This window comes from Scleropages formosus, chromosome 1 (assembly GCF_900964775.1).
Source record: "Scleropages formosus chromosome 1, fSclFor1.1, whole genome shotgun sequence".
NCBI classification, from domain to species: Eukaryota; Metazoa; Chordata; class Actinopteri; order Osteoglossiformes; family Osteoglossidae; genus Scleropages; species Scleropages formosus.
This window is the reverse complement of record NC_041806.1, coordinates 42695440-42716079: the sequence shown is the minus strand read 5'-3', so window position 1 is coordinate 42716079 and position 20640 is coordinate 42695440. Positions and strand designations below refer to the sequence as shown.

Genomic DNA, 20640 nt, shown 5'->3' with positions numbered 1-20640 from the left:
TCCAACCACTTTTTATAATTTAATTCTTATTTATTTGCTTTCTTGTATCTATACTACTATTTATATTTGTCGTATTTGTATACTCTGTAAATGTGTTATTTATTCTGTAATTCTGTGTCAGCTGTTTGTTCTGTGTAAATACTGGAGGCACCAAGAACCACAGCAAATTCCTTCTGTGCGTCAGTACGCTTGGACAATAAAACACATTCTCATTCTGACTTTGATTTATGGGATACAGTAAACAAAATGTAGATCTCTCACTCGCTCACACAGGCACACACACACACACACTGCACTCTACACACACGTAGACAGATGACATCTTTCTTCTGAGTAACTTCTGCTAAAATTAGTTACGTTTGTTTTTATTTACAATACAAAACAACGATTTGTTTATGATTAATTCAGACCGAGGCATTAGGGAATCCTTGTAATGTCAATTTTGTTCATGTAAACCAGAAAAGAGACGGAATGGAAAATGCTGATGTGCTCCTTGTTTGTCGTCGCAAACCCACCTCTCAGCAATTCAGCACCAAATCTCACCATCTGCCACACATATTTCATGCTGTAACTTTCTTCTGAGCAGCTCAGCTACTGAGCTGCTTATCACTGTTGGCATGGCAACAGAATGCTGGAGAATTTCTAAACATATTTTCACCTTCAGATGCGTGTTATTTTTATTTGTTTCTAATTTTGTTTTTTGTATTATTCCTGTCCATTTTTTAAAATAACTGGGCATCGTGGCAATGCTGGAGAAACAGCCGCACGTGGCCGCCGGCGTTGCTCTGTTTTCTGTGGTTGGCCTTAAATTCCACTTGAAGGGGCGAGTGGCGCTGCCTGTACAAGACAAATTATGGGGTGTATCGAGTGGATTACATTGTGACACTACACGGAGATGAGGGCAGATTTCTGCCTCTGCCCCTGCCCCTGTTCATCCTCTGTTTTACCTTGGCTGATGATCTCAGGATAAGTGTGCTTTTAATCTGTGTGGGATCAAAGGCATCATCCTCTCGATTTCAGCACAACTCCCACTGTAGAAATTTACAGAAATGACACATACAAAATGCAGCATTTAAAAAATGTTCCCAATATGCTGGGAACCCTAGTTTGCATATCGGTTTGCATAACATGATGGGAGGAGCAGTAGAACCAGGTTTACACAGTTCGGTTTATTACAGCCAACATGCCAGGCACAAACTCATCTGCAATCATTCATAGTCTTAAAATATACACTCACTGGCCACTTTATTAGGTACACCTTGCTAGTACCGGGTTGGACCCCCTTTTGCCTTCAGAACTGCCTTAATTCTTTGTGGTATAGATTCCACAAGGCGCTGGAAGCATTCCTCAGAGATTTTGGTCCATGTTGACATGATAGAATCACGCAGTAGCTGCAGATCTGTCGGCTGCACATCCATGATGCGAATCTCCCGTTCCACCACATCCCAAAGGTGTATTTGAGTAAAGTGAACTCATTGCCGTGTTCAAGAAACCAGTTTGAGATGATTTGAGCTTTGTGACATGGCGTGTTATCCTGTTGGAAGTAGCCATCAGAAGATGGATACACTGTGTTCATAAAGGGACAGACGTGGTCAGCAACAATACTCGGGTAGGCTGTGGTGTTTAAACGATGCTCAATTGGTACTAAGGGTCCCAAAGTGTGCCAAGAAAATTTTCCCCACACCATTACACTACCACCACCAGCCTGATCCGTTGATACAAGGCAGGATGGATCCATGCTTTCATGTTGTTTACTCCAAATTCTTACCCTACCATCTGAATGTCGCAGCAGAAATCGAGACTCATCAGACCAGGCAACGTTTTTCCAATCTTCTGTTGTTCAATTTTGGTGAGCCCGTGCAAATTGTAGCCTCAGTTTCCTGTTCTTAGCTAACAGGAGTGGTACCCGGTGTGGTCATCTGCTGCTGTAGCCCATCTGCTTCAAGGTTCGATGTGTTGTGCGTTCAGAGATGCTCTTCTGCATACCTCGGTTGAAACGAGTGGTTATTTAAGTTACTGTTGCCTTTCTATCAGCACGAACCAGTCTGGCCATTCTCCTCTGACCTCTGGCATCAACAAGGCATTTTTGCCCACAGAACTGCCGCTCACTGGATATTTTCTCTTTTTCTGACCATTCTCTGTAAACCCTAGAGATGGTTGTGTGTGAAAATTGTAGTAGATCAGCAGTTTCTGAAATACTCAGACCAGCCCGTCTGGTACCAACAACCATGCCACGTTCACACACACACACATTTTCAGAACCGCTTGTCCCATACGGGGTCACGGGGAACCGGAGCCAACCCGGTAACACAGGGCGTAAGGCCGGAGGGGGAGGGGACACACCCAGGACGGGACGCCAGTCCATCGCAAGGCACCCCAAGCGGGACTCGAACCCCAGACCCACCAGAGAGCAGGACTGTGGTCCAACCCACTGCGCCACCGCACCCCCTATGCCACGTTCAAAGTCACTTAAATCACCTTTCTTCCCCATTCTGATGCTCAGTTTTGAACCTCAGCAGATCGTCTTCACTATGTCTACATGCCTAAATGCATTAAGATGCTGCCATGTGATTGACTGATTAGATATCTGCGTTCACGAGCAGTTGAACAGGTGTACCTAATAAAGTGGCCAGTGAGTGTATTTGTTTTGTTTCATGCTACGAATTGAATGCATTTTTTATGTCATCAGTTAATTGCTCATACTTTTTTTAATAATGAAAACTTACAGTAGAAGGTTGCATTTTATTACACTATGATGGCATTTTTGACATAAAGTATTTCTTTTTAAAATTGTTCTATTGTAATAATGCCAATATTAGGTGAAATGGAAATAAAAATCCAAGGGGTAGAGTGGCATGGTGGGCTTGGCTGGGTTCTGCTCTCTACCAGGTCTGGGGTTCGAGCCTTGCTTGGGGTGCCTTGCGATGGACTGACATCCTGTCCTGAGTGTATCCCTTACGCCCTGCGTTGCCGAGTTAGGCTTCGGCTTGCTGCAACCCTGCTCAGGACAAGCGGCTTCAGACTGTGCGTGTGCATGTGTGAAGTAAAAATCCATTAAACAGGCATTTCTTCTGGAGGGAGTCCTTGTTCTATGCTACTACTTCTAAACTTTCATTTATCGTATTGGAATCCAGTGGTGTCTTTAAATTGCTTCTTCCACTTAATTCCATTTCTCTGTGCCACACACTCCTGATTCTGGAAACCCATGCCCACTGAGTTCTTTTCGGGGACAGCTGTTTACTCTCTCACTTTGGAGAAAAGTGTTTGTTAATGAGTAAATATAAAGGTCTGTACAGAGATGTTTTATGCTTCATTATTAACCATTTACAGGATGTTTGCACCGCAAAGTGTGTATTGTGACTGAAAGTCAAGGAAACTGGTTTATTCTCGGGTCTGAAAGGGTTAATACTATTCCATAAAATAACACTTTACAGAAAGCATAAGTATTTAATTTGTCATAAGCAAATGACCTGTTGATTTGCTTAGGCGGGTAATGTTTTTGAAACAGCTGCATATTAAGTGGGAAAATAGCCTGTTCTCTTGAATTTAACTCATTAGCTTTATAAAAATCTATGTAGTGAACATCCACCAAGAGACAAAATGTTAATTTGCCAATACTGGGTTATTTCCAAACCTGTTCTTTTAGATATTCACACAGCTCCAGCAAGTGCCAAAAAAAGATTCCAAAACTAATAAATAATAATAATGTGTGTTAATTATCAGCAGACAGAACTAAATTGAAGGACTCCAACATACAGCCACTTGGGCAGCAAGTAGCATAGTGTGACTTGCAACTGAAGGACCAGGGTGTCAATCTCAACTCTTGCTGTAGTACTGTTGAGCAAGAAATTTACCCTGAATGGATAGGGTAAAAAACTGCCAGCTTCATAAACTGCTAAATAGTTGTAATTTGCTTAGTGTACAAATTGCATTGTAAGGTGCTTTGGAGGAAACTATGTTAACACAGAATTTTTCTATACAAAAGATTAGACACTAACATGTTTCCTATACACATCATTTACATACAACACAGATCACACTTTTTTTTTTTTTTTTTAATTGGGATAGTTGTGAATTGCATAATTTACAAGGGTGTCATCTTTTTCAGGACTGAACTCATGTACTTTAGCCAGAATACTAATGTTGTTGATGAAGCTGGAGTTTAACATCGATTTTTTGCCCTCGGGCAGATGCATGATCGGTTTCCCCATACATCTAACAGCGTATGGAACCCACACGTGACTTGCAACGTACAAGCTTTTAAAATTTATGTTATGTACGAGACTTTTAAAAGCTGCCTTCATTCATTCAGTGCCAGTAACTGCTAGTCCAGTGTAGGGTTGTGGTGGTCCAGAGCCTGTCCTGGAAGTGTAAGGCATGAGGCAGGGACCTTCCTGGAGGAGACAACAGCCCATCGCAGGTCAGTCACACACATATCCTTTCACTCATGCTAAGGACAATTTAAAGTTATCGATTCACTCAAAGCATGTTTTTAGAGTGTGGGTGGCAACTAACAGCCAAAAACCCACATGGACACAGGAAAAAAAAAAGCAAACTCCACACACTGAGCTAGATTTGGACCCACATCAAAACCCCTTAACGCTGGTTCCTCACAGCTCTAAATTGCTGTGGCACCACACTTCCTGTACATGTACAAAAAGTTTTAAATACAGCCCTGAATATACAAATTCATCTGTGGAAAAAGACTGCAATTAATACCACGTTTCTTAAGGGAAAAAAAATGAGAGCACCCTACCCAGGAACCAAGTAAAACTGTGTATTGCAAGTTTTTCTGTTCACGTTAATATATACCACAACTGAAGTAAAAAGCACCTTGAGGATCAGCCATGAGGAGAGCAACAATGCAGATTTTAACACCTTTATTAACACATGTATTCCACAGAGCTACACTTCAGTCCTCTGTGAGGGACGTCTTCCGTGCTGACAAGACCAGCTGCTTCACTTCACCAGTGAGGGAGAGCAGTTCCTTTCGGACCTCCTCCATCTCGCCACCATTACCGGGTGTCCCACGCTCCCCTTCGTCCTCCCCAGGGGCTGCCCTTGTGTTCTTGCCCTGGCCCACCAGCTGCTTCACAACCAGAGTCTGGTACTGGGACAGCAGCTTGCGCTGATCCTAAAAAAACAGGACCACTTTCCCATGAGAACACCACCAACGATGGTGACCATCAATAGCCAGATGTTACCATATATCTCTGTCCATAAACTGCACACCATCACAATGGTTTTCAGGGTTGACTTTTTCAGTAAAATACTTTCCTCATTAAATCATTGTACAGTTGCTTATTCAGCATTCTAAGTTGCCTTGGGCAAAGGTGTCAAGAAAATAAAGGTTAATTATTAATCAAGTGACACATTGATATGAGTTTGATTATAATCAAACTCAAAGTACAAACTGACTTTCTTGGAAAAGTGTAATAAATCAAGAGCTTTTAAACCAAAGAGAAGGTTATGCAGTTAAAAAAAGGGAAAAAATTGCTAGCGAGGTCCTTAGAGTAGAAACCACTAAGAAGAACATTAATCCGGGCTTGTTTCCCAGACAAAAACAGAACAGCACAACAGACCTCAGAGATGCGACCAACGAGTGAGCTGATGACATGAGGCACACAGCGACCCGGGACGTGTAGTGCACACTGGTGGATCTGCTGGAAGAGCAGCACGCTGGTCAGGTGGAGCACCAAAGCTGGATCCTCCGTCATCTTCAGCTGCTCCATGAGGGCCTGCCGGTGCTGGAAGAGAGCCTGCCTAGGATGGCGAGGGTACATAAGGCTGAGTGCACAGAATGGTGTTCCACACTGTTTCCTGAAGCCATCTTTCCTTCTACCTACCTCTAGCTTTAACATTCTGTAGTAGCTCAGGTTCAAATCCTTCAAGCTTATTTCCAAGCCAAAAGCTTCATTCTAGCTAGTTACATTTTCATTCATTCATTCATTCATTCATTCACTTACTCACTCACTAATAACCACTTGTCTCCAGTACACAGCGGTCTGGAATCTACCTCGTACTATGTAAGGTTGTGAGATGATGGCTTTTATTCACTTTATTATTTTACTTTATTCTCCATTATATTTTTCATTGTCTTATGTTATCCCATTTTAACCTTTGTATCTTTTACTTATTGTGATTATTATTGTGAATTGCATGCTGTAGAAATTTCTAGTATCAGCCTGAGTATTATTATCCTTGATTATACGTGAGAAAATGGTACACATTTTCATGAGCGGTTACAGCAGTTTTTCATTGTACAGGACCCTGTTATGTGAGGAATGGGTGTAAATAGTCTAAAAAGTTGAACTGTAGAGGTTTTGTTCTACCTTTCTCTCTTCTTATCCCCTTTCTTCAGCATGAAGCCACAGACTTCAACACAGGGTTCCAAGTAGATCAGGAAGTCCTCAATGCTCTTGGGAAAAGAAAGAAAAAAAAAAATCAAAAGTAAATGTACAATTAAAAAAGGCACTTTAAAAAAAGACAACCTGAATTTAAAAAGACTTCTGACTTTGTGGTGCATGTTCCAAAGATACTTTTATCCAGACGTTCTTACATTTTAAATATTGCCAAAGAAATTGATACAATTTTGTGTAGTTCAGCAGTTTAAGCCCATTAACCAAAAAGCATATTTTCATTTAACTGGTGCCATATGTGAAGGGCCTTCATGAGAATCAAACAGTGCTGCACACTCACTGCTAAGTTAATCCACTCAGTTTTTATGAAAACAGGGATGACTCAACTTGTGCTTCTGCAACATGCATTTTTTTTTTCCTTTTTAGTTTTATTTTGAACCATTACTGGATATTTCCAGCAACGGCCTTCCATTCTATCAAGGGTGTACCCAGCCTCGTGCCTTATTCTTCCGTGATAGGTTCTGGACCACCGTGACCCTGAAGTGGGGAAGTGGTTATTGACAACAGATGGATGGATATTCCTAGCTAATGTCAGGGAAAAGTAGAGGGGCAGAAATGTGTAGTACAAATGTGACACTAGTGTTTTTTTCAGAGAGATTTTCAACACACTCCTTCTGTCCTTTAGTGCTGCGGCACAGGGTTGGCTACATTTTCATTTATATTTTGAGCCACCAGGGTGTTCTGCTGAACAGAGGACGGCAAGTTGTGAGGCACAGATTTCTCACTTTTCCATTCAGGGAGTTATGCAATTTCATCAATGGCTCCTTGGTCTCCTCTTGCAGTTTCGTTAAAATCTTCAGTCTCACCTGTAAAACAGGTTCAATTATCAGCAATCTGCTCAGTATGGAAAGCTAAGAAAGTATTCAAGGCAGTGGAAGTACCTCATTTGTGATTGACCTGGGAGAGTCCACAGCTGTCATAAACTCCGCAGCAACAAAGTTGAGGAGAATGTTTGTGACGTCTGTGCAAATTGTTCTCAGGACATGTTTCGCAATGTTTGCATGCGTTTCATCTGGAACAAGTTTAGTAAGATACACATTGTGTTGAGTGATGACAAAGGAATGAACGACGACTTTTTTTTTGTTATAAATATAATGAACAAAATCAAAACTGCATGTCCTAAAGCACACAGTTCGATGTACTTAAACCAAAATTTATAGAAAATTTATACAAAAATATACCAAAATTTATGCAAAAGTGCTACCTTTCTTATAAAGCTGATTTTAATATCTAGTTGCAATCACACGTTTAAGGTATTTGCATTTAACAGGAGGAACTGTTCTGAAACCTACACTTACAGAAAATCAGAAAACATGACATTTCGTCATTTAAGGGGGGAGTAGGTGACAAAGCAGGTACAGTGCCAAAATAACAACTGTATGAGAACTGGTTTTCTGTTCTGGGGCAAGATAGTTATTCCCTATGTATTCAGCAAAAAGATACAAAACTGTTTAAAAAAGACAATATTAGCAGTGATTATCCCAAAAGTAGAACACAAATGACTTGGTTAAGAAAAACAGAGAGGCTGGGGGTATGTTATTAGTAAAACAAGAGTTTTTTCAAATAAAGAGCCAAATACATTTTGTTATATACTTTTATAGAGACAGATTTGCACCTGAGAAGAATTTTGCCCCCTTTTCAAAGAGCCGAATGTTGTTGTATAGATTGGTGATCTCCTCCTGTAGCTCCTTCACGCTTTGTTTTCGGCTGGCTCCAGAGCTCATGCTGCTTGAAGACAAGAAAGCTGCACGGACCACTTCCTGGTACTGCTTTGTCAAAGGCCTGTCGAGCAAGAGACATTTTGTGAGCTGAATTGTTTGGGTTTAGGCACACAACAAGATCAGAATGGCCTTTGTGCTCTTGCTGTGTACAACAAAGGAAATGTACTGTGGATGGCGGACATGACCGACCTCATTAACTGCTCAGCTAGCTCAGTGATCATCTCATCGGGGCAGTCGCACACATGCTCCTCAAGAACAGCTGCCACTTCATCCAGGGACATGAAGACGACTTCAGCTTGTTTGTTTCGGTCTTTGCAAAGGACAGTAGGAAAAATAATTCAACTCTGTAATTGATCTCAGGGGTATTACATTCTTTACTGGTTCCTGTTGCCACATGTGACAATCTCCTCGTGGAAAGTGGCTGTTTTCTGCCAGCTATTTCAAAGGATTCAAATGTGGGTGTGGTACTATTCATTGGTGTTCGCTACCAGGCTGATTTTGACATACTAGATGGAGCTGTCCCGGCTTCCTCATCACTGTCGTCATCTCTCCGTCCTTTCTTCTTGGTTTTCCGGATTCGAATCTCTCTGGCATTGCCGCCTCCTCCACCTTTCATGCTCCCACTGCCCTCTTTCATTACATTGGGGGGGGGGGGGGGGGGGGGGGGGAGTCAAAAGACAAGGTATTAGAAAATGCAAGAACCAACATGTTCCCTCATCAAGAAACAACACTACCATTTTTAGTTCACGGTGGATTTTGCTCCTTTCGTATACCCAACATTTTGCCTTTAAATTAAGATATGGCCATATAATGCACATGTTAAAGTTCTGCTGTGAAATGCTGTTCTGCATGGATCTGTTTGGAATATAGCTAGTGCTTGACTTATAAGAGGGTTCTGTATACTGTATTTTATAAACCATAAGGATACATAAAGAGTTAACATGCAAATATACTGTGTTGCATCATACAGCTTTGTTATATATTTAACAATTTCACCCATCATTCATGTTAAAAGTACAAATAGTATAATATAAAAGTACATATTTTCATGCTGCTCTGTTCTCACTTATTTCTAAATCGAGCTTTTGTCTTATCTTTTCTGCACCACTAGCACAATCATGTTTCCTCTTGCTAGCCATTCTATTAAAAAAGGCAACTTTAATGAAGGAAATGTGCTCTTAAATAAAAAATAATGTTGTAAATAACATGCAGTCACTGATAGACACACTAATTTAGTCAATAAGTAGTATGGGTGCTTTGGAGCATCTTAGCCAGCTGAGGTTATCATACAGCAGATGGAGGAGTCATCATCACTAACTGCATCACTTTGACCAAATATTGAGACTTAAAAACAATATATTAAGGTTGATGGGGTGGCCACTAAGGAAGTTGAGGACCATCTTTAAACCGTTTCCTCATCAAGCTATTCCATACATTCGATTTACTCACCTGCTGCTTTCTTCCTCCGCTCCTCCCTCTTGTCCTTCTTTGAAGCAGCTGACATGTCCATGAGCAGAGAGGATTGTTTGAGGTCATCTTCAGTTATTAAAAACACTGGGTTGTTCTTGATTTCCTGCCAGGCAAAAATGAGGTTACATCCGGCTTTAGAAACAGCATGAAACATAATATTGCTATTGTGTTTTAAAAAGGACAGGTTGGATTTGCAGTACCAGTATATTGGTTAGAACTGTCAACTTGCAGTCAGGAAAACCCATGTCCAAAATCCCTGCTCCTGCTGTAATACCCTACAGGTTCTTACCCTGAACTGCTCCAGTTAAAGTGACACAACTGTATAAATGGTATGGTACTCATTAGAAGTTTAGTGAAAAAACCTAACATTATACAGCATTTTAAAGGAAAACATGAACTAAAGAAATTAAGTCCAGAGTAAAATGTAACACACCTTGAGAAGCTGAAGGTAATTAGCAAGAGACTAACAAGAAATGAAACTACCCATAGTTATTAAAAACAAATATAAATACATATATGCAAAAGCAACGTTTTGGTTTATCTTTTTATCCAGTTAGACTTGTTCATCTGATTCCTTTTCTTTGAAAGCAACAAATTAAACACAAAAAAGTGCCAGTGGTGATCCTGTATGCTCAGTATCATTACAGACATGCATTGCTTAATGACAGGGATACATTCTGAGAAATGCATCATTAGGCAATTCTGTCGTTGCGCAAACATCACAGAGCATCCTTATACAAGCCTAGATGGTATAGCCTCGATGCAGTCAAGAGACACGGTAAACACGACATTTATTTCACTGCTGCCTGTGTAACACAGCATACTATTTTACAGTAAACATTTTTATAAGGAGAAAGAGTACACTCTAAAATAATAAAAAGTACAGTAAGTACATAAACCAGTAACACGGATGCTTATCTTCATTATCAATTATGTACTGAACATAACTGTATACGCTATACTTTTATACGACTGGCAGCGCAGTAGGTTTGTTTACAACAGCACCACCACGAACATGCTGCGCTACGACTTTATGACGTCACCGGTCGATAAGAATTTTTCAGCGCCATTAAAATCTCATGGGACCACCGTTGAAAATCTAGTCAGTCGTTAAGCAGTGCATAGCTGTATTAACTAGTATTCAGCAGACACTTTTTGTCCAAGCCAACTTAAAATGCTATGCATACTATGCCACAGTACCTGCAACGTAACAGTGTTAGACGCCCCCACTACAGGCAACTTAGAGTCACCAATTCACCTGAAGCATGTATTTCTTGAAGGTGGGAGGAAATTGTAGCACCTGCAGGAAACCCACACGAACATGGGAGAACACACAAACTCCACACACTGAGCCACACTAGAATCTTGGTAAGAAACCACTGCTCAGGAGCTCTGAGATATCAGCGCTCTGCACTGTGCTACTGTGCAACCCACAGTACTCTTTCAGAGAACAGTGAATGGTTTAGCATCAGTCATTCTTACTTTTGTCAGAGCTACATACATGTTTCACTCTGGGGTGGACCAAGGAATGGAAACTGGTACGCCCACTATGTGCTTACCTTCTGAGCTTTCTGCTGCATGGCCTGGTCAAAGAGAGCCTTGCAGCCACTCACAAACTTCTCGCTGACCACAATGGTGTCACAGAGGATTCTGGCAGACGACTGCACGTTTGCGGTTCTCATGACTTGGTTCAAAAGGATCCCAGTGTCTTCTGTGGACAGACAGCTTGGGAGCATTGTCTGCAGGGACAAAGGCAGTGTAGGTTGGGTTGGAAAGACATATTCTAACTAGACTAAAAATTTCTTTCCTAACTGATCGACTTCAAAAACATCCTATAGGAATATCAACAGGGCATGAAGCAAAACTCCAGGAGCACACCTGAACATCAATCCAAGTCCCAGAGCTCACAGCCTCTTCAACAGATGCCTCCACCTGGTCGATGATCGACTGGGCCACGCAGGTGGCTTGCAAGAACAGCAACTTTTGGGACTTGAATCGTTTCTTAATATAGCCGATAGGATCGGGGATGCCAAGCCTGGTTAAAGCATCAAATTCTGTAAGGAAGGCCAGAATAAGATCATGAATGGACAGATCACTGTTCAGCAAGGTTGCAGACTACAGTTCATTACCTGCCTTCAAAAAGCTCTCACGCAGCTATCAGCTAAGAGTGCAGGAACTGCCATCCAACAGATGCTAGCTCAAATTAAAGGTGTTATGCTGCCATTGTACCTTTTGTCATAAGTTTCGATTTACTACAGTACCCCAAAGTTTAAGTTGCACTAGATAAATTTCAATTAAAAAAAGTGTGTAATTACAATATCACACTTTAACTGACTAAACAGCTTAATTTTTTACAGAAGTGCATGAAATAAAAAATTAAACATACATCATCCCACATGGAAAATGACTCAATGACTTTCAATTCTACAATACAGTATTTTAGCTGGGGGAGGGGGAAATCAAATTTTCTGTAAAGCAATTACTAAATGACAGGATAGATGTTTTTCTTTACTTTCACATCATTTACTCACGTTTATTACGACTGATTTGATAGTGATTAATTCTCAGTAGGTACTAATGAAATTGATTAATGATTAATCATGACTGATGTTTTTATTAAAAACTTGTTATTGCGACAGACGGATTTCCCACATTAACAGACAGCATGCTTAAACAAACCATATCCTTACTTGCCATTCTAGTGATATGTTCTAAAGAAGCATTATGGTGTTTACAAGAATGTCCTAGAAAGGGCCCGATTAACAATTACCCAAATATTTGTTCTGGGCAAGAAATGAGTCCACCCAGGTGCTCTGCGTTTTAGAGTAGATGTCAGGAATGTAGACAGCCTTGTCCTGTCTCCCGCCAACAACCGTGCCTTTGAGGCGGCCACCGTTCACCAGCTCCTCCAACACCACTTGGAGAATTGGAGACCACAGAAAGAGAGAGTCCTCATGACATGAATTGCTGGACAAACATAATAAACATGCCTCACAGTGGTACAATTCATTAAGCACAACACATTTTGGAAGAAAAATCCACCTACTGCCATGCCTTCACCACTGAATGTAAGCACGAATGTGCAACATAACACCTCTGTCATTAGTGTCTAATACTGCTGACAGTTACAAACTGATGGTCCCAAATTTAAGAACATGCTGTTTTGGCAGATCTGGCATGCATCTGGGCAAAGAACCCTCTCCTCACCTTGAAGTATTGTTGTAAGAGTGCCACAAGGCTCAGTGCTAGATTCCCACCTTTTATAACTGATATTTATTGACTCTCACACCATTACCACAGTAACAATTTTTAAGTCTATATTTCTTTTACTCCAGCACACAGGGCTCTAGCCATTTCAGAGCATCCTTGGCTGACATATCTACGTTGAAGGTCAAACTTCATTTGCAAATGAACTTCAAGTCTATGAGTTTCACCCCACTATGAACTTAACATCACCATGAGCAAAACCCTTTGTATCACCTGCAAAGGGAATCTGAAACTCTCCTACCACACATCATCAAACACCAGCTCCTCTCTTCTACAGTATATTGGTATAACTCCTTTACTATCGGACTACTAGCGCACACTACTCAGCCACCCTTGTGCATTCAGAACACTGTTGGATGACTTCTTTTAAACACATCTAAATATTCTCAGGTCTCACCATGCCTGGTTTGCCTAATTGGCTACTGATTAATGCCTTGATTAAATTTAAAAGCTTTTTATGGGGATTCAGGGTAACAGGAAACACTATGAACTCACAATCGATAGACTCTTGTAAAACCATACTCCTCACTGCAACCTTTGTGATGTGCATCTTGAGACTGTCGAGCCGCTCCACCTCTAAAGGGACATAAATCTCAATAACAGTTCTTTTTCACACTTGCCCTTCAAGGACTTAATGACTACAGACCTGTCGCCTTGACATCTGTGGTCATGAAGTCATTTGAAAGGCTGGTGTTGGCCTACCTGAAGGACATTACTGGACCCTTACAGACCACCTGCAGTTTGCTTATCGAGCAAACAGGTCTGTGGATGATGCAGTCAACATGGGACTGCACTACATCCTGCAACATCTGGACAAACCAGGGACTTACGTGAGGATCCTGTTTGTGGACTTCAACTCGGCCTTCAACACCATCATCCCACACCTTTCACACATTCTCAGAACCGCCTGTCCCATACGGGGTCGCGGGGAACCGGAGCCTACTCGGTAACACAGGGCGTAAGGCCGGAGGGGGAGGGGACACACCCAGGACGGGACGCCAGTCCGTCGCAAGGCACCCCAAGCGGGACTCGAACCCCAGACCCACCGGAGAGCAGGACTGTGGTCCAACCCACTGCGCCACCACACCCCTCCCATCCCACACCTTCTCCTGTCCAAATTAACCCAACTCTCTGTGCCCACTTCCATCTGTCGGTGGATCACCAACTTCCTGACTGACAGGCAGCAGCTAGTGAGGCTGGGAAAATTCTCATCCAAGACTCGCACAATCAGTACTGGCGCCCCCCAGGGATGTGTGCTCTCCCCACTGCTCTTCCCCCTGTACACCAACGACTGCACTGCAAAAGACCCCTCTGTCAAGCTCCTGAAATTCGCAGACGACACCACACTCATCAGCCTCATCCAGGATGGCGACGAGTCTGCTTACAGACAGGAGGTTAAAGAGCTGGCTGTCTGGTGCAGTCATAACAACCTGGATCTGAACACGCTCAAGACAGTGGAGATGATTGTGGCCTTTAGGAGAAACACCTCAGCATTATTCCCACTCACCATCATGAGCAGCACTGTAGCAATAGTGGAGTCATTCAGGTTCCTGGGCACTACCATCTCACAGGACCTGAAGTGGGAGCTCCACATAGACTCCATCGTGAAGAAGGCCCAGCAGAGGTTGTACTTCCTTTGCCAGCTGAGGAAGTTCAATCTGCCACAGAGACTGCTGATGCAGTTCTACTCTGCAGTCATCCAGTTTGTCCTCTGCACCTCTACAACTGTCTGGTTCTGCTCAGCTACAAAATCAGACCTCGGAAGATTACAGCAGATAGTCCGGACGGCTGGAGGAATCATCGGCACACCCCCCACCATTCTCCAAGAATTGTACTTGTCCAGAGTGAGAAAAATGGCTGGCAAAATCATCCTAGACCCTTCGCACCCAGGCCACTTCCTCTTTGAACTTTTGCCGTCTGGCTGGCGCTACAGGGTACTGAGCACCAGGACAGCCAGGCACAGAAAAAGTTTCTTTCCTCAGGCCATCTACCTCATGAACTGCTAAATGCCCCCTAGAGAGTAAACTGGTGCAATAAACAATGCTATTTATATTTATTTTTCACATCATATCTCTTCTTTACTTTCCCTTGCATTGTATATAACATACCTGTACAAACATACAATGTCTAGTGTCTATTTTGTATATTGTGTACTTTATATATTTTTATTTTTTATCTTTTATTAGCCCACTCTGCTTTCATTATCTGTGTCTTGTCACTGTCATTCTGTCTGTGCTGTGGAAGTTTCTGTCACCAAGACAAATTCCTTGTATGTGCAAACATACTTGGCAATAAAGCTCATTCATTCATTCATAATGGAATAATCTTCCCCTATTAGTCAGAATTTATGAATCCCTTTGAATCCAAGGAATACATCAAAACCAAGAGTACGTTACTCCTGTATGCCAAAGCCATGTCCGATTGGCAAGCAGAGCATGATTGCAAATACAATTACTGTGCATCAACTTGAGCATTTTATAGTCTTACAGTACTGCTTACGATAAATTATCCAACTATCAGCACGTTAATGTGTCAACAGCAGGAAATACGAACCTTACGAATGAGCTTGTTGCTCAGCTCCCTTTTGTTTTAATACAATAAGTGAACCGAGGCTGCACTTAACTTACTGTGCTTGCTGTACCTTTTTGTGTTTTGATTTTAAGAGCTTTTGGAGAAAAGTAGTTTTGAACTTATTAAATACAAATCTGATAGCCTGCGGGCTACAGCTAAACATTTTGCAGTTAAAGGAAGCATCATTCACTTAATAGGTACATTTTTGTATAATAAACAGCGTCTAATTGCATAGAGAAATTCAATGTATGGATGGTTTAACCAAAAAAAAAAAAAATCATTATGGTGTTGCAGAAGTAACGCAATGAAAAAAGCTACTTACAATACAGCAGATGTTCATGGAACCCATAGAGGCCAATCAGATTATTTACTTGTGTTGGCCTGCATAAAAACCAGAATGTGAGAACGGAGGTTTTAAAAAGAAATACACAGCTGTACTCAACTCTACATTTTTTTTTTACTACTACATCTCATCTGAAGTAAACAAAGTTATAGAGTTACTTGGTAAAACAGATGCCTTTATGTATATTTCTAGTGGCACCTGAACTGCTTTCCGTTATTTTCTTTCGTTTTAAACATTATCATTTACTTAATGACAATGTAATTTAAAAAAAAAACTGCTACGTATTGCAAAAAGTAAAATACAAAAAGGAATAAAAGAAAAGCTTTTTAATCAAGAATTAAAGAAAATATTGGTATATATACTGTCCATTAAATCAACATCACAGTAAAAAGTTAAAAAATTACAAACATTAAATTTTTTTATAAGTCCAATATGGCTACTATCAGAAGTAGTCACGCACTGATTATGGTATCTATAGTTAAATGGGCCTTACCGAGTGAGTGCAGTGAACAGCCCGCAAATCCGAGCTTTGTGTCGAGCCAGGAAGGCCTGAGTAAATATTACTCCCCTGTTATACTGGTCCATCTGGCCTTGAATTACCCTGCCAAGTCGCTGCGACAGCACCTATGGTTAAAATGCCACCATGATTTCAAAAAACTATTGATTCAGGATGAATACAGACAGGTTCTTGAAATGACTCATAGATGAAAGCTTAGGAGCCCTCACACTTTTAGTTGTTACAACACAACAAAGCTTCCTTTCTCAATGAATCCTCATCAAAATTAAGAAATTAACAGAGACATACAGAAGAATACAATTCTGTTACAGATCTGGATCTCAGCATCTATGCACAATTGTAATACAACATGTATTCTAAAATCAGACAATGTTAAATTCTAGTTATTTTTGTAAATTCTAAATATTTCTGAAATTGTCAACACAGCCTTTCAAAAAAGATTCTGCAGCAATTTCCAGATTATCAGCAAAGTGGCATGCCATGGTAGCTCAGCAGATGGTCACTCCTGTGGTTCTTTGCTGTAATGCAGCACCTGCTGCAACTGTCATTTACGAAAAAGGAATAATGCTTTATTAAATGAGGTTCACAACAAAATGTTGCCATGCTCAGAGAACATGAAACGCATATAGTATGATGTAGAAACAGATTACCTAAAAAACATGCATATGTATGTTATGTTTAAAACAAAAAAATGTTGTATCTCAACATTTTTGATTACTTACCTAAACTGGACTTACCTAAAGTGCTGGAGAACATAAATTCCACTTTTTTTTTTTTTTTTTATTAAAATGTTTCTGGTACTGAAAGAAGGATTACCTGAAAATTATCTTCAAAAGCTATCCCCAGAAATGCTTTTGAGACATTATTAAAATTATCAGCTGAGGGCCATTTTCTAGACACATCAGCTACGTTGTAGGGGTATTCAAGGAATTTAGTCAAAAATTTGTTTTAATTACTCTCCAGGAAAGCATCTATGAGTGTCTCAATAACTGACAGAGGTACTAGTTTTCAATAATTAGGACAAAAAGTAATGGTCATAAGTCATTTGAAAAAATGTGACTTGCGTACATGCATGTGGGCTGTGTGGCAGAGCTGTGTGGCAGAGCTGTGAAATATCACATTGCTTCACTATACTGCTTCTGACGTTGAATATTAAATTTGTAATACCATATTTTTCAAATACCTCTGTCAGGAAATCTCCAGGAAGATCGTAGGTTTTGCAAAGCTCTGCAATACGGACTTGACCAGCTTCTTGGAGTTTATCATTAACCTCTTCTGCAAGCTGATCCATGTAGTTCCTTATTAGAAGAGCATGAATTACAACTGTTGCCAGAGGACCACAGCACACCTCAGCTCTACATTTCCAATAACATAGTAGAGTACTTGGAAAAATCTCACATATTAAACTTAATATCTACTTTTCTTGACTGTCAGAAGCAGATGAAGTGAACTAGAAATGTTATTAAATCCCATTACTCGGTGTGTTTGACACGCAAGCATATAACACTGCACAGAAAATAGAACTACAATTTCCTCATTTTTAATTTTATAAAAAGTGCTATCACCAGAACTTCACCTCTGCAAGAGCTTTCCACAAGCTCTATGACAAGCAGCCAAGGAGATGTACTGCACTTACTCATCAATGAGTTGCCCCAGAACCAGCTGAATGGATTTGTCAGACCTCGCAATGTCACTGGCACGGTTCTCCACATGGACTAAATCAACATTAAGGATCTGCAAATACAGACTAGCTGTAAAAAATCACATTTGATTTGTAACTGAAATTAAACACAACAGCAAAACTGATTTGGCCCTTTTTCCCCCCTCAGCATATGCTTTACTGCTGTGAAAAATGGTATGAATTCTAATCAAGCCAGGACAGCATTTTCCTTGAAACAGCTGAGATGCCTTTATTTACACTTCACACTTGCCTTTGGTTTTTTGGTCGGTGTTTTAATTGCAGAAATTTGTTCTTCATAGTTTTATCAAAATGTGATTTTAAGTCATGGTGTCTATTAAGGTTATGTTTTTTAAAAAAACAGGTAACCTAGATAATAATATAATTTTAGAAATTTTGGAAGTAACAATAACTAATGTTAAAACACTATGGCCTGAAATCAAAATCTAAAAATGAATTTCATCTCGCAATTAGGACTATAACATAAACAGTAATTCCAGTAGTACTGAAAATATAACCCACTGACCTGTTGCAGATCCACAATGTTTATCCGGCCTTGAAAAGAAAATAAAAATCGGACATAGAAAGAATGTATTCACCCTCAATTTGTCTTACAGTAATGGCTGCATTTTGACAACTTTGAAAACACACCAAGAGGATCACTTCTTAGTTTCAGTACAGATCACACATTCCACCTAGTCCTTGTGTTGTTCCCTGATACTAACCTCCATGGACATAGAGCTCATCACGGATTTCCTTGCTGATCTGAGCTGGTGTGACATACTCCTTCCCATCCAGTGTGTGAACAACATCTAATTGTTTGTCCTCAATCAGCTTGGCAACAATCTCAATACAATTCCGCTCAGACAATCTATCGACAAGAAAAAGCAAAACTGAGGGTTAGAGGGTGGATTGGGGTTGTGTGAAAATACCAAATTATTTAACAGACACTTCTGCCCAAGGTGACTTATAATGTTATATAATAAATTACACTCACGTATCCATTTATATAACAGGATAATGCATATATATATATATATATATATATATATATATATATATATATATTTACATCTCGTCAGTGTTTCACATAGGCTGAATGTGTTGTGTCATATGGCAATAAATACATCTGTGAGTTCAATCGTACTGACATTTTAGAGTTCACCCTTTATATTTTAATTTTATTAGATCACTCAGCAAAAACAAAATTATCCGATATGCCGACTTGTAAAGAAGAAAACCAGAGATGTTATTTTTAATAAAACTGACAGCTACATAAGTACATCGGCGAGGTTTTCACAAGGGTTGCAGGCCAATCATACACATCATGGCACTGAGATCAGAGGGAGTAACTGTAAGATACTTAATTGTCATTGTATGCAACACAATGAAATTTCATATGGCAACCCTCAGAAGAACAGCAGCACAAACAAAGAATCCTTGATTACAAACAAGCAAATAAGTAAGTAATAGGACAGAACAGACACAGCTTTCAATATAATTTGTCATAATAGAACTAAACTCCAATTTTTTGACTCGCCAACATTTTAAAACTACTGAGTGACCGAAACATCAATATGATCTGTCTGTAAATTTAAAACTTCCGCAGTTGTAAACTTTCTAATTAGTTCCGGTACCAAATGACCTCTGACTGTACTTCCAACTTGACATTTACTCATTGAACTGATCATGCTTTTTTTTTCCAAAGCAACTTAGTGTTGTGCCATAGTAGCTGAGTAATTTTTCTACAATCAAGAATATCGGTACCACTGGGCTCCACGCAATTTAATTATACTCCCAGCAGCAGCTATGTGTGTGGCAAATCTAATTTTGGTACTACTGCTACTACTAGTAGTAGTACTAGTAAATGTAACTGTAATGTTTACAACAACATTGTTTTGTTAACATTCACGTTCAAGCAGAAGCTAGTTTAGGTGTCAAAAGGAACAGCTACACTGTACACACAGTCTGGTTAGCTTAGCCATGCTAACGGTAACCCACCTCTGTACTGTGTCTGTAAACTGTGCTCTTTGGAAATCTGCAGCTAAACGTCTAATTTCTTCCCAGTCTGCTGCCATTTTTGACTTTTTAACTCTTTAACTCGAAAATGCAATGGACACTTTATAAATATTACACTTGCTGCTAGATACGCGGTCAAGGGCTGCACTGCGTTTGCACACGTCGACCCAAACAAAACGGTCTATGGAAAGCGCGCTGGGTCAAAAGGGTTGCAACGGAACGCGTTTGGGAAAATGCACGAATGGCGGGCGCTAGTTATAAAATACTTCCTAAATCGTGATACGCACGCCCTGTACGCTGTTCATTGAAATTTCTTAAATTTAAACTTTAACTACTTCTCTTAGTGTTTGCTTCTGGTTTTATTAAAACTGAACGTGCAAAGTAAAGTTTGTGTTGTGAAATAACTACATTAAGGAGAAGATTGTGGTCATCAAACTAAGTACCGTTCATGAGGGAAACATACACACAGTCTGAAACCACTAGTCCTGAGTAGAGTTGCGGCAAGCCAGAGTCTAATCCAGCAACCCGGGGTGCAAGGGCAGAGCAGGAGGAGGGGACACACCCAGGACAGGATGCTGGTCTGTTGCAGAGCACCCCAAGCAGGACTTGAACCCATGACCCACCAGAGAACAGGC

General features: G+C 40.5%; 1 protein-coding gene across 1 annotated transcript; it reads right to left on the bottom strand.

Moving 5' to 3' along the window:
- Positions 1 to 4418: 4418 nt before the first annotated feature.
- ufl1 (UFM1-specific ligase 1) lies at positions 4419 to 20177 on the bottom strand. The gene is made up of 19 exons (XM_018743906.2): positions 19988 to 20177; positions 18712 to 18857; positions 18513 to 18541; positions 17945 to 18042; positions 17492 to 17606; positions 16285 to 16415; positions 15771 to 15829; positions 12381 to 12527; positions 11489 to 11664; positions 11170 to 11349; positions 9590 to 9713; positions 8648 to 8770; positions 8330 to 8450; positions 8035 to 8201; positions 7301 to 7431; positions 7145 to 7225; positions 6333 to 6418; positions 5583 to 5763; positions 4419 to 5134 (listed from the first exon to the last, which is right to left on the bottom strand). Exons 1-19 carry the CDS (start codon positions 20062 to 20064, stop codon positions 4913 to 4915), a joined length of 2394 nt encoding a protein of 797 aa, XP_018599422.1. The 5' UTR covers positions 20065 to 20177; the 3' UTR covers positions 4419 to 4912.
- Positions 20178 to 20640: the final 463 nt, after the last annotated feature.

What these genes read in the sequence shown, in the direction of transcription:
- ufl1 (XM_018743906.2), bottom strand. Translation starts at nt 20,064, where the DNA reads ATGGCAGCAGACTGGGAAGAAATTAGACGTTTAGCTGCAGATTTCCAA. An exon ending in ACATTGTGGATCTGCAACAG is followed by an intron (nt 18,043 to 18,512) that starts GTCAGTGGGTTA and finishes CTGTATTTGCAG; the next exon opens with ATCCTTAATGTTGATTTAGT. An exon ending in ATAACTCCCTGAATGGAAAA is followed by an intron (nt 6,419 to 7,144) that starts GTGAGAAATCTG and finishes TCTTTTCCCAAG; the next exon opens with AGCATTGAGGACTTCCTGAT.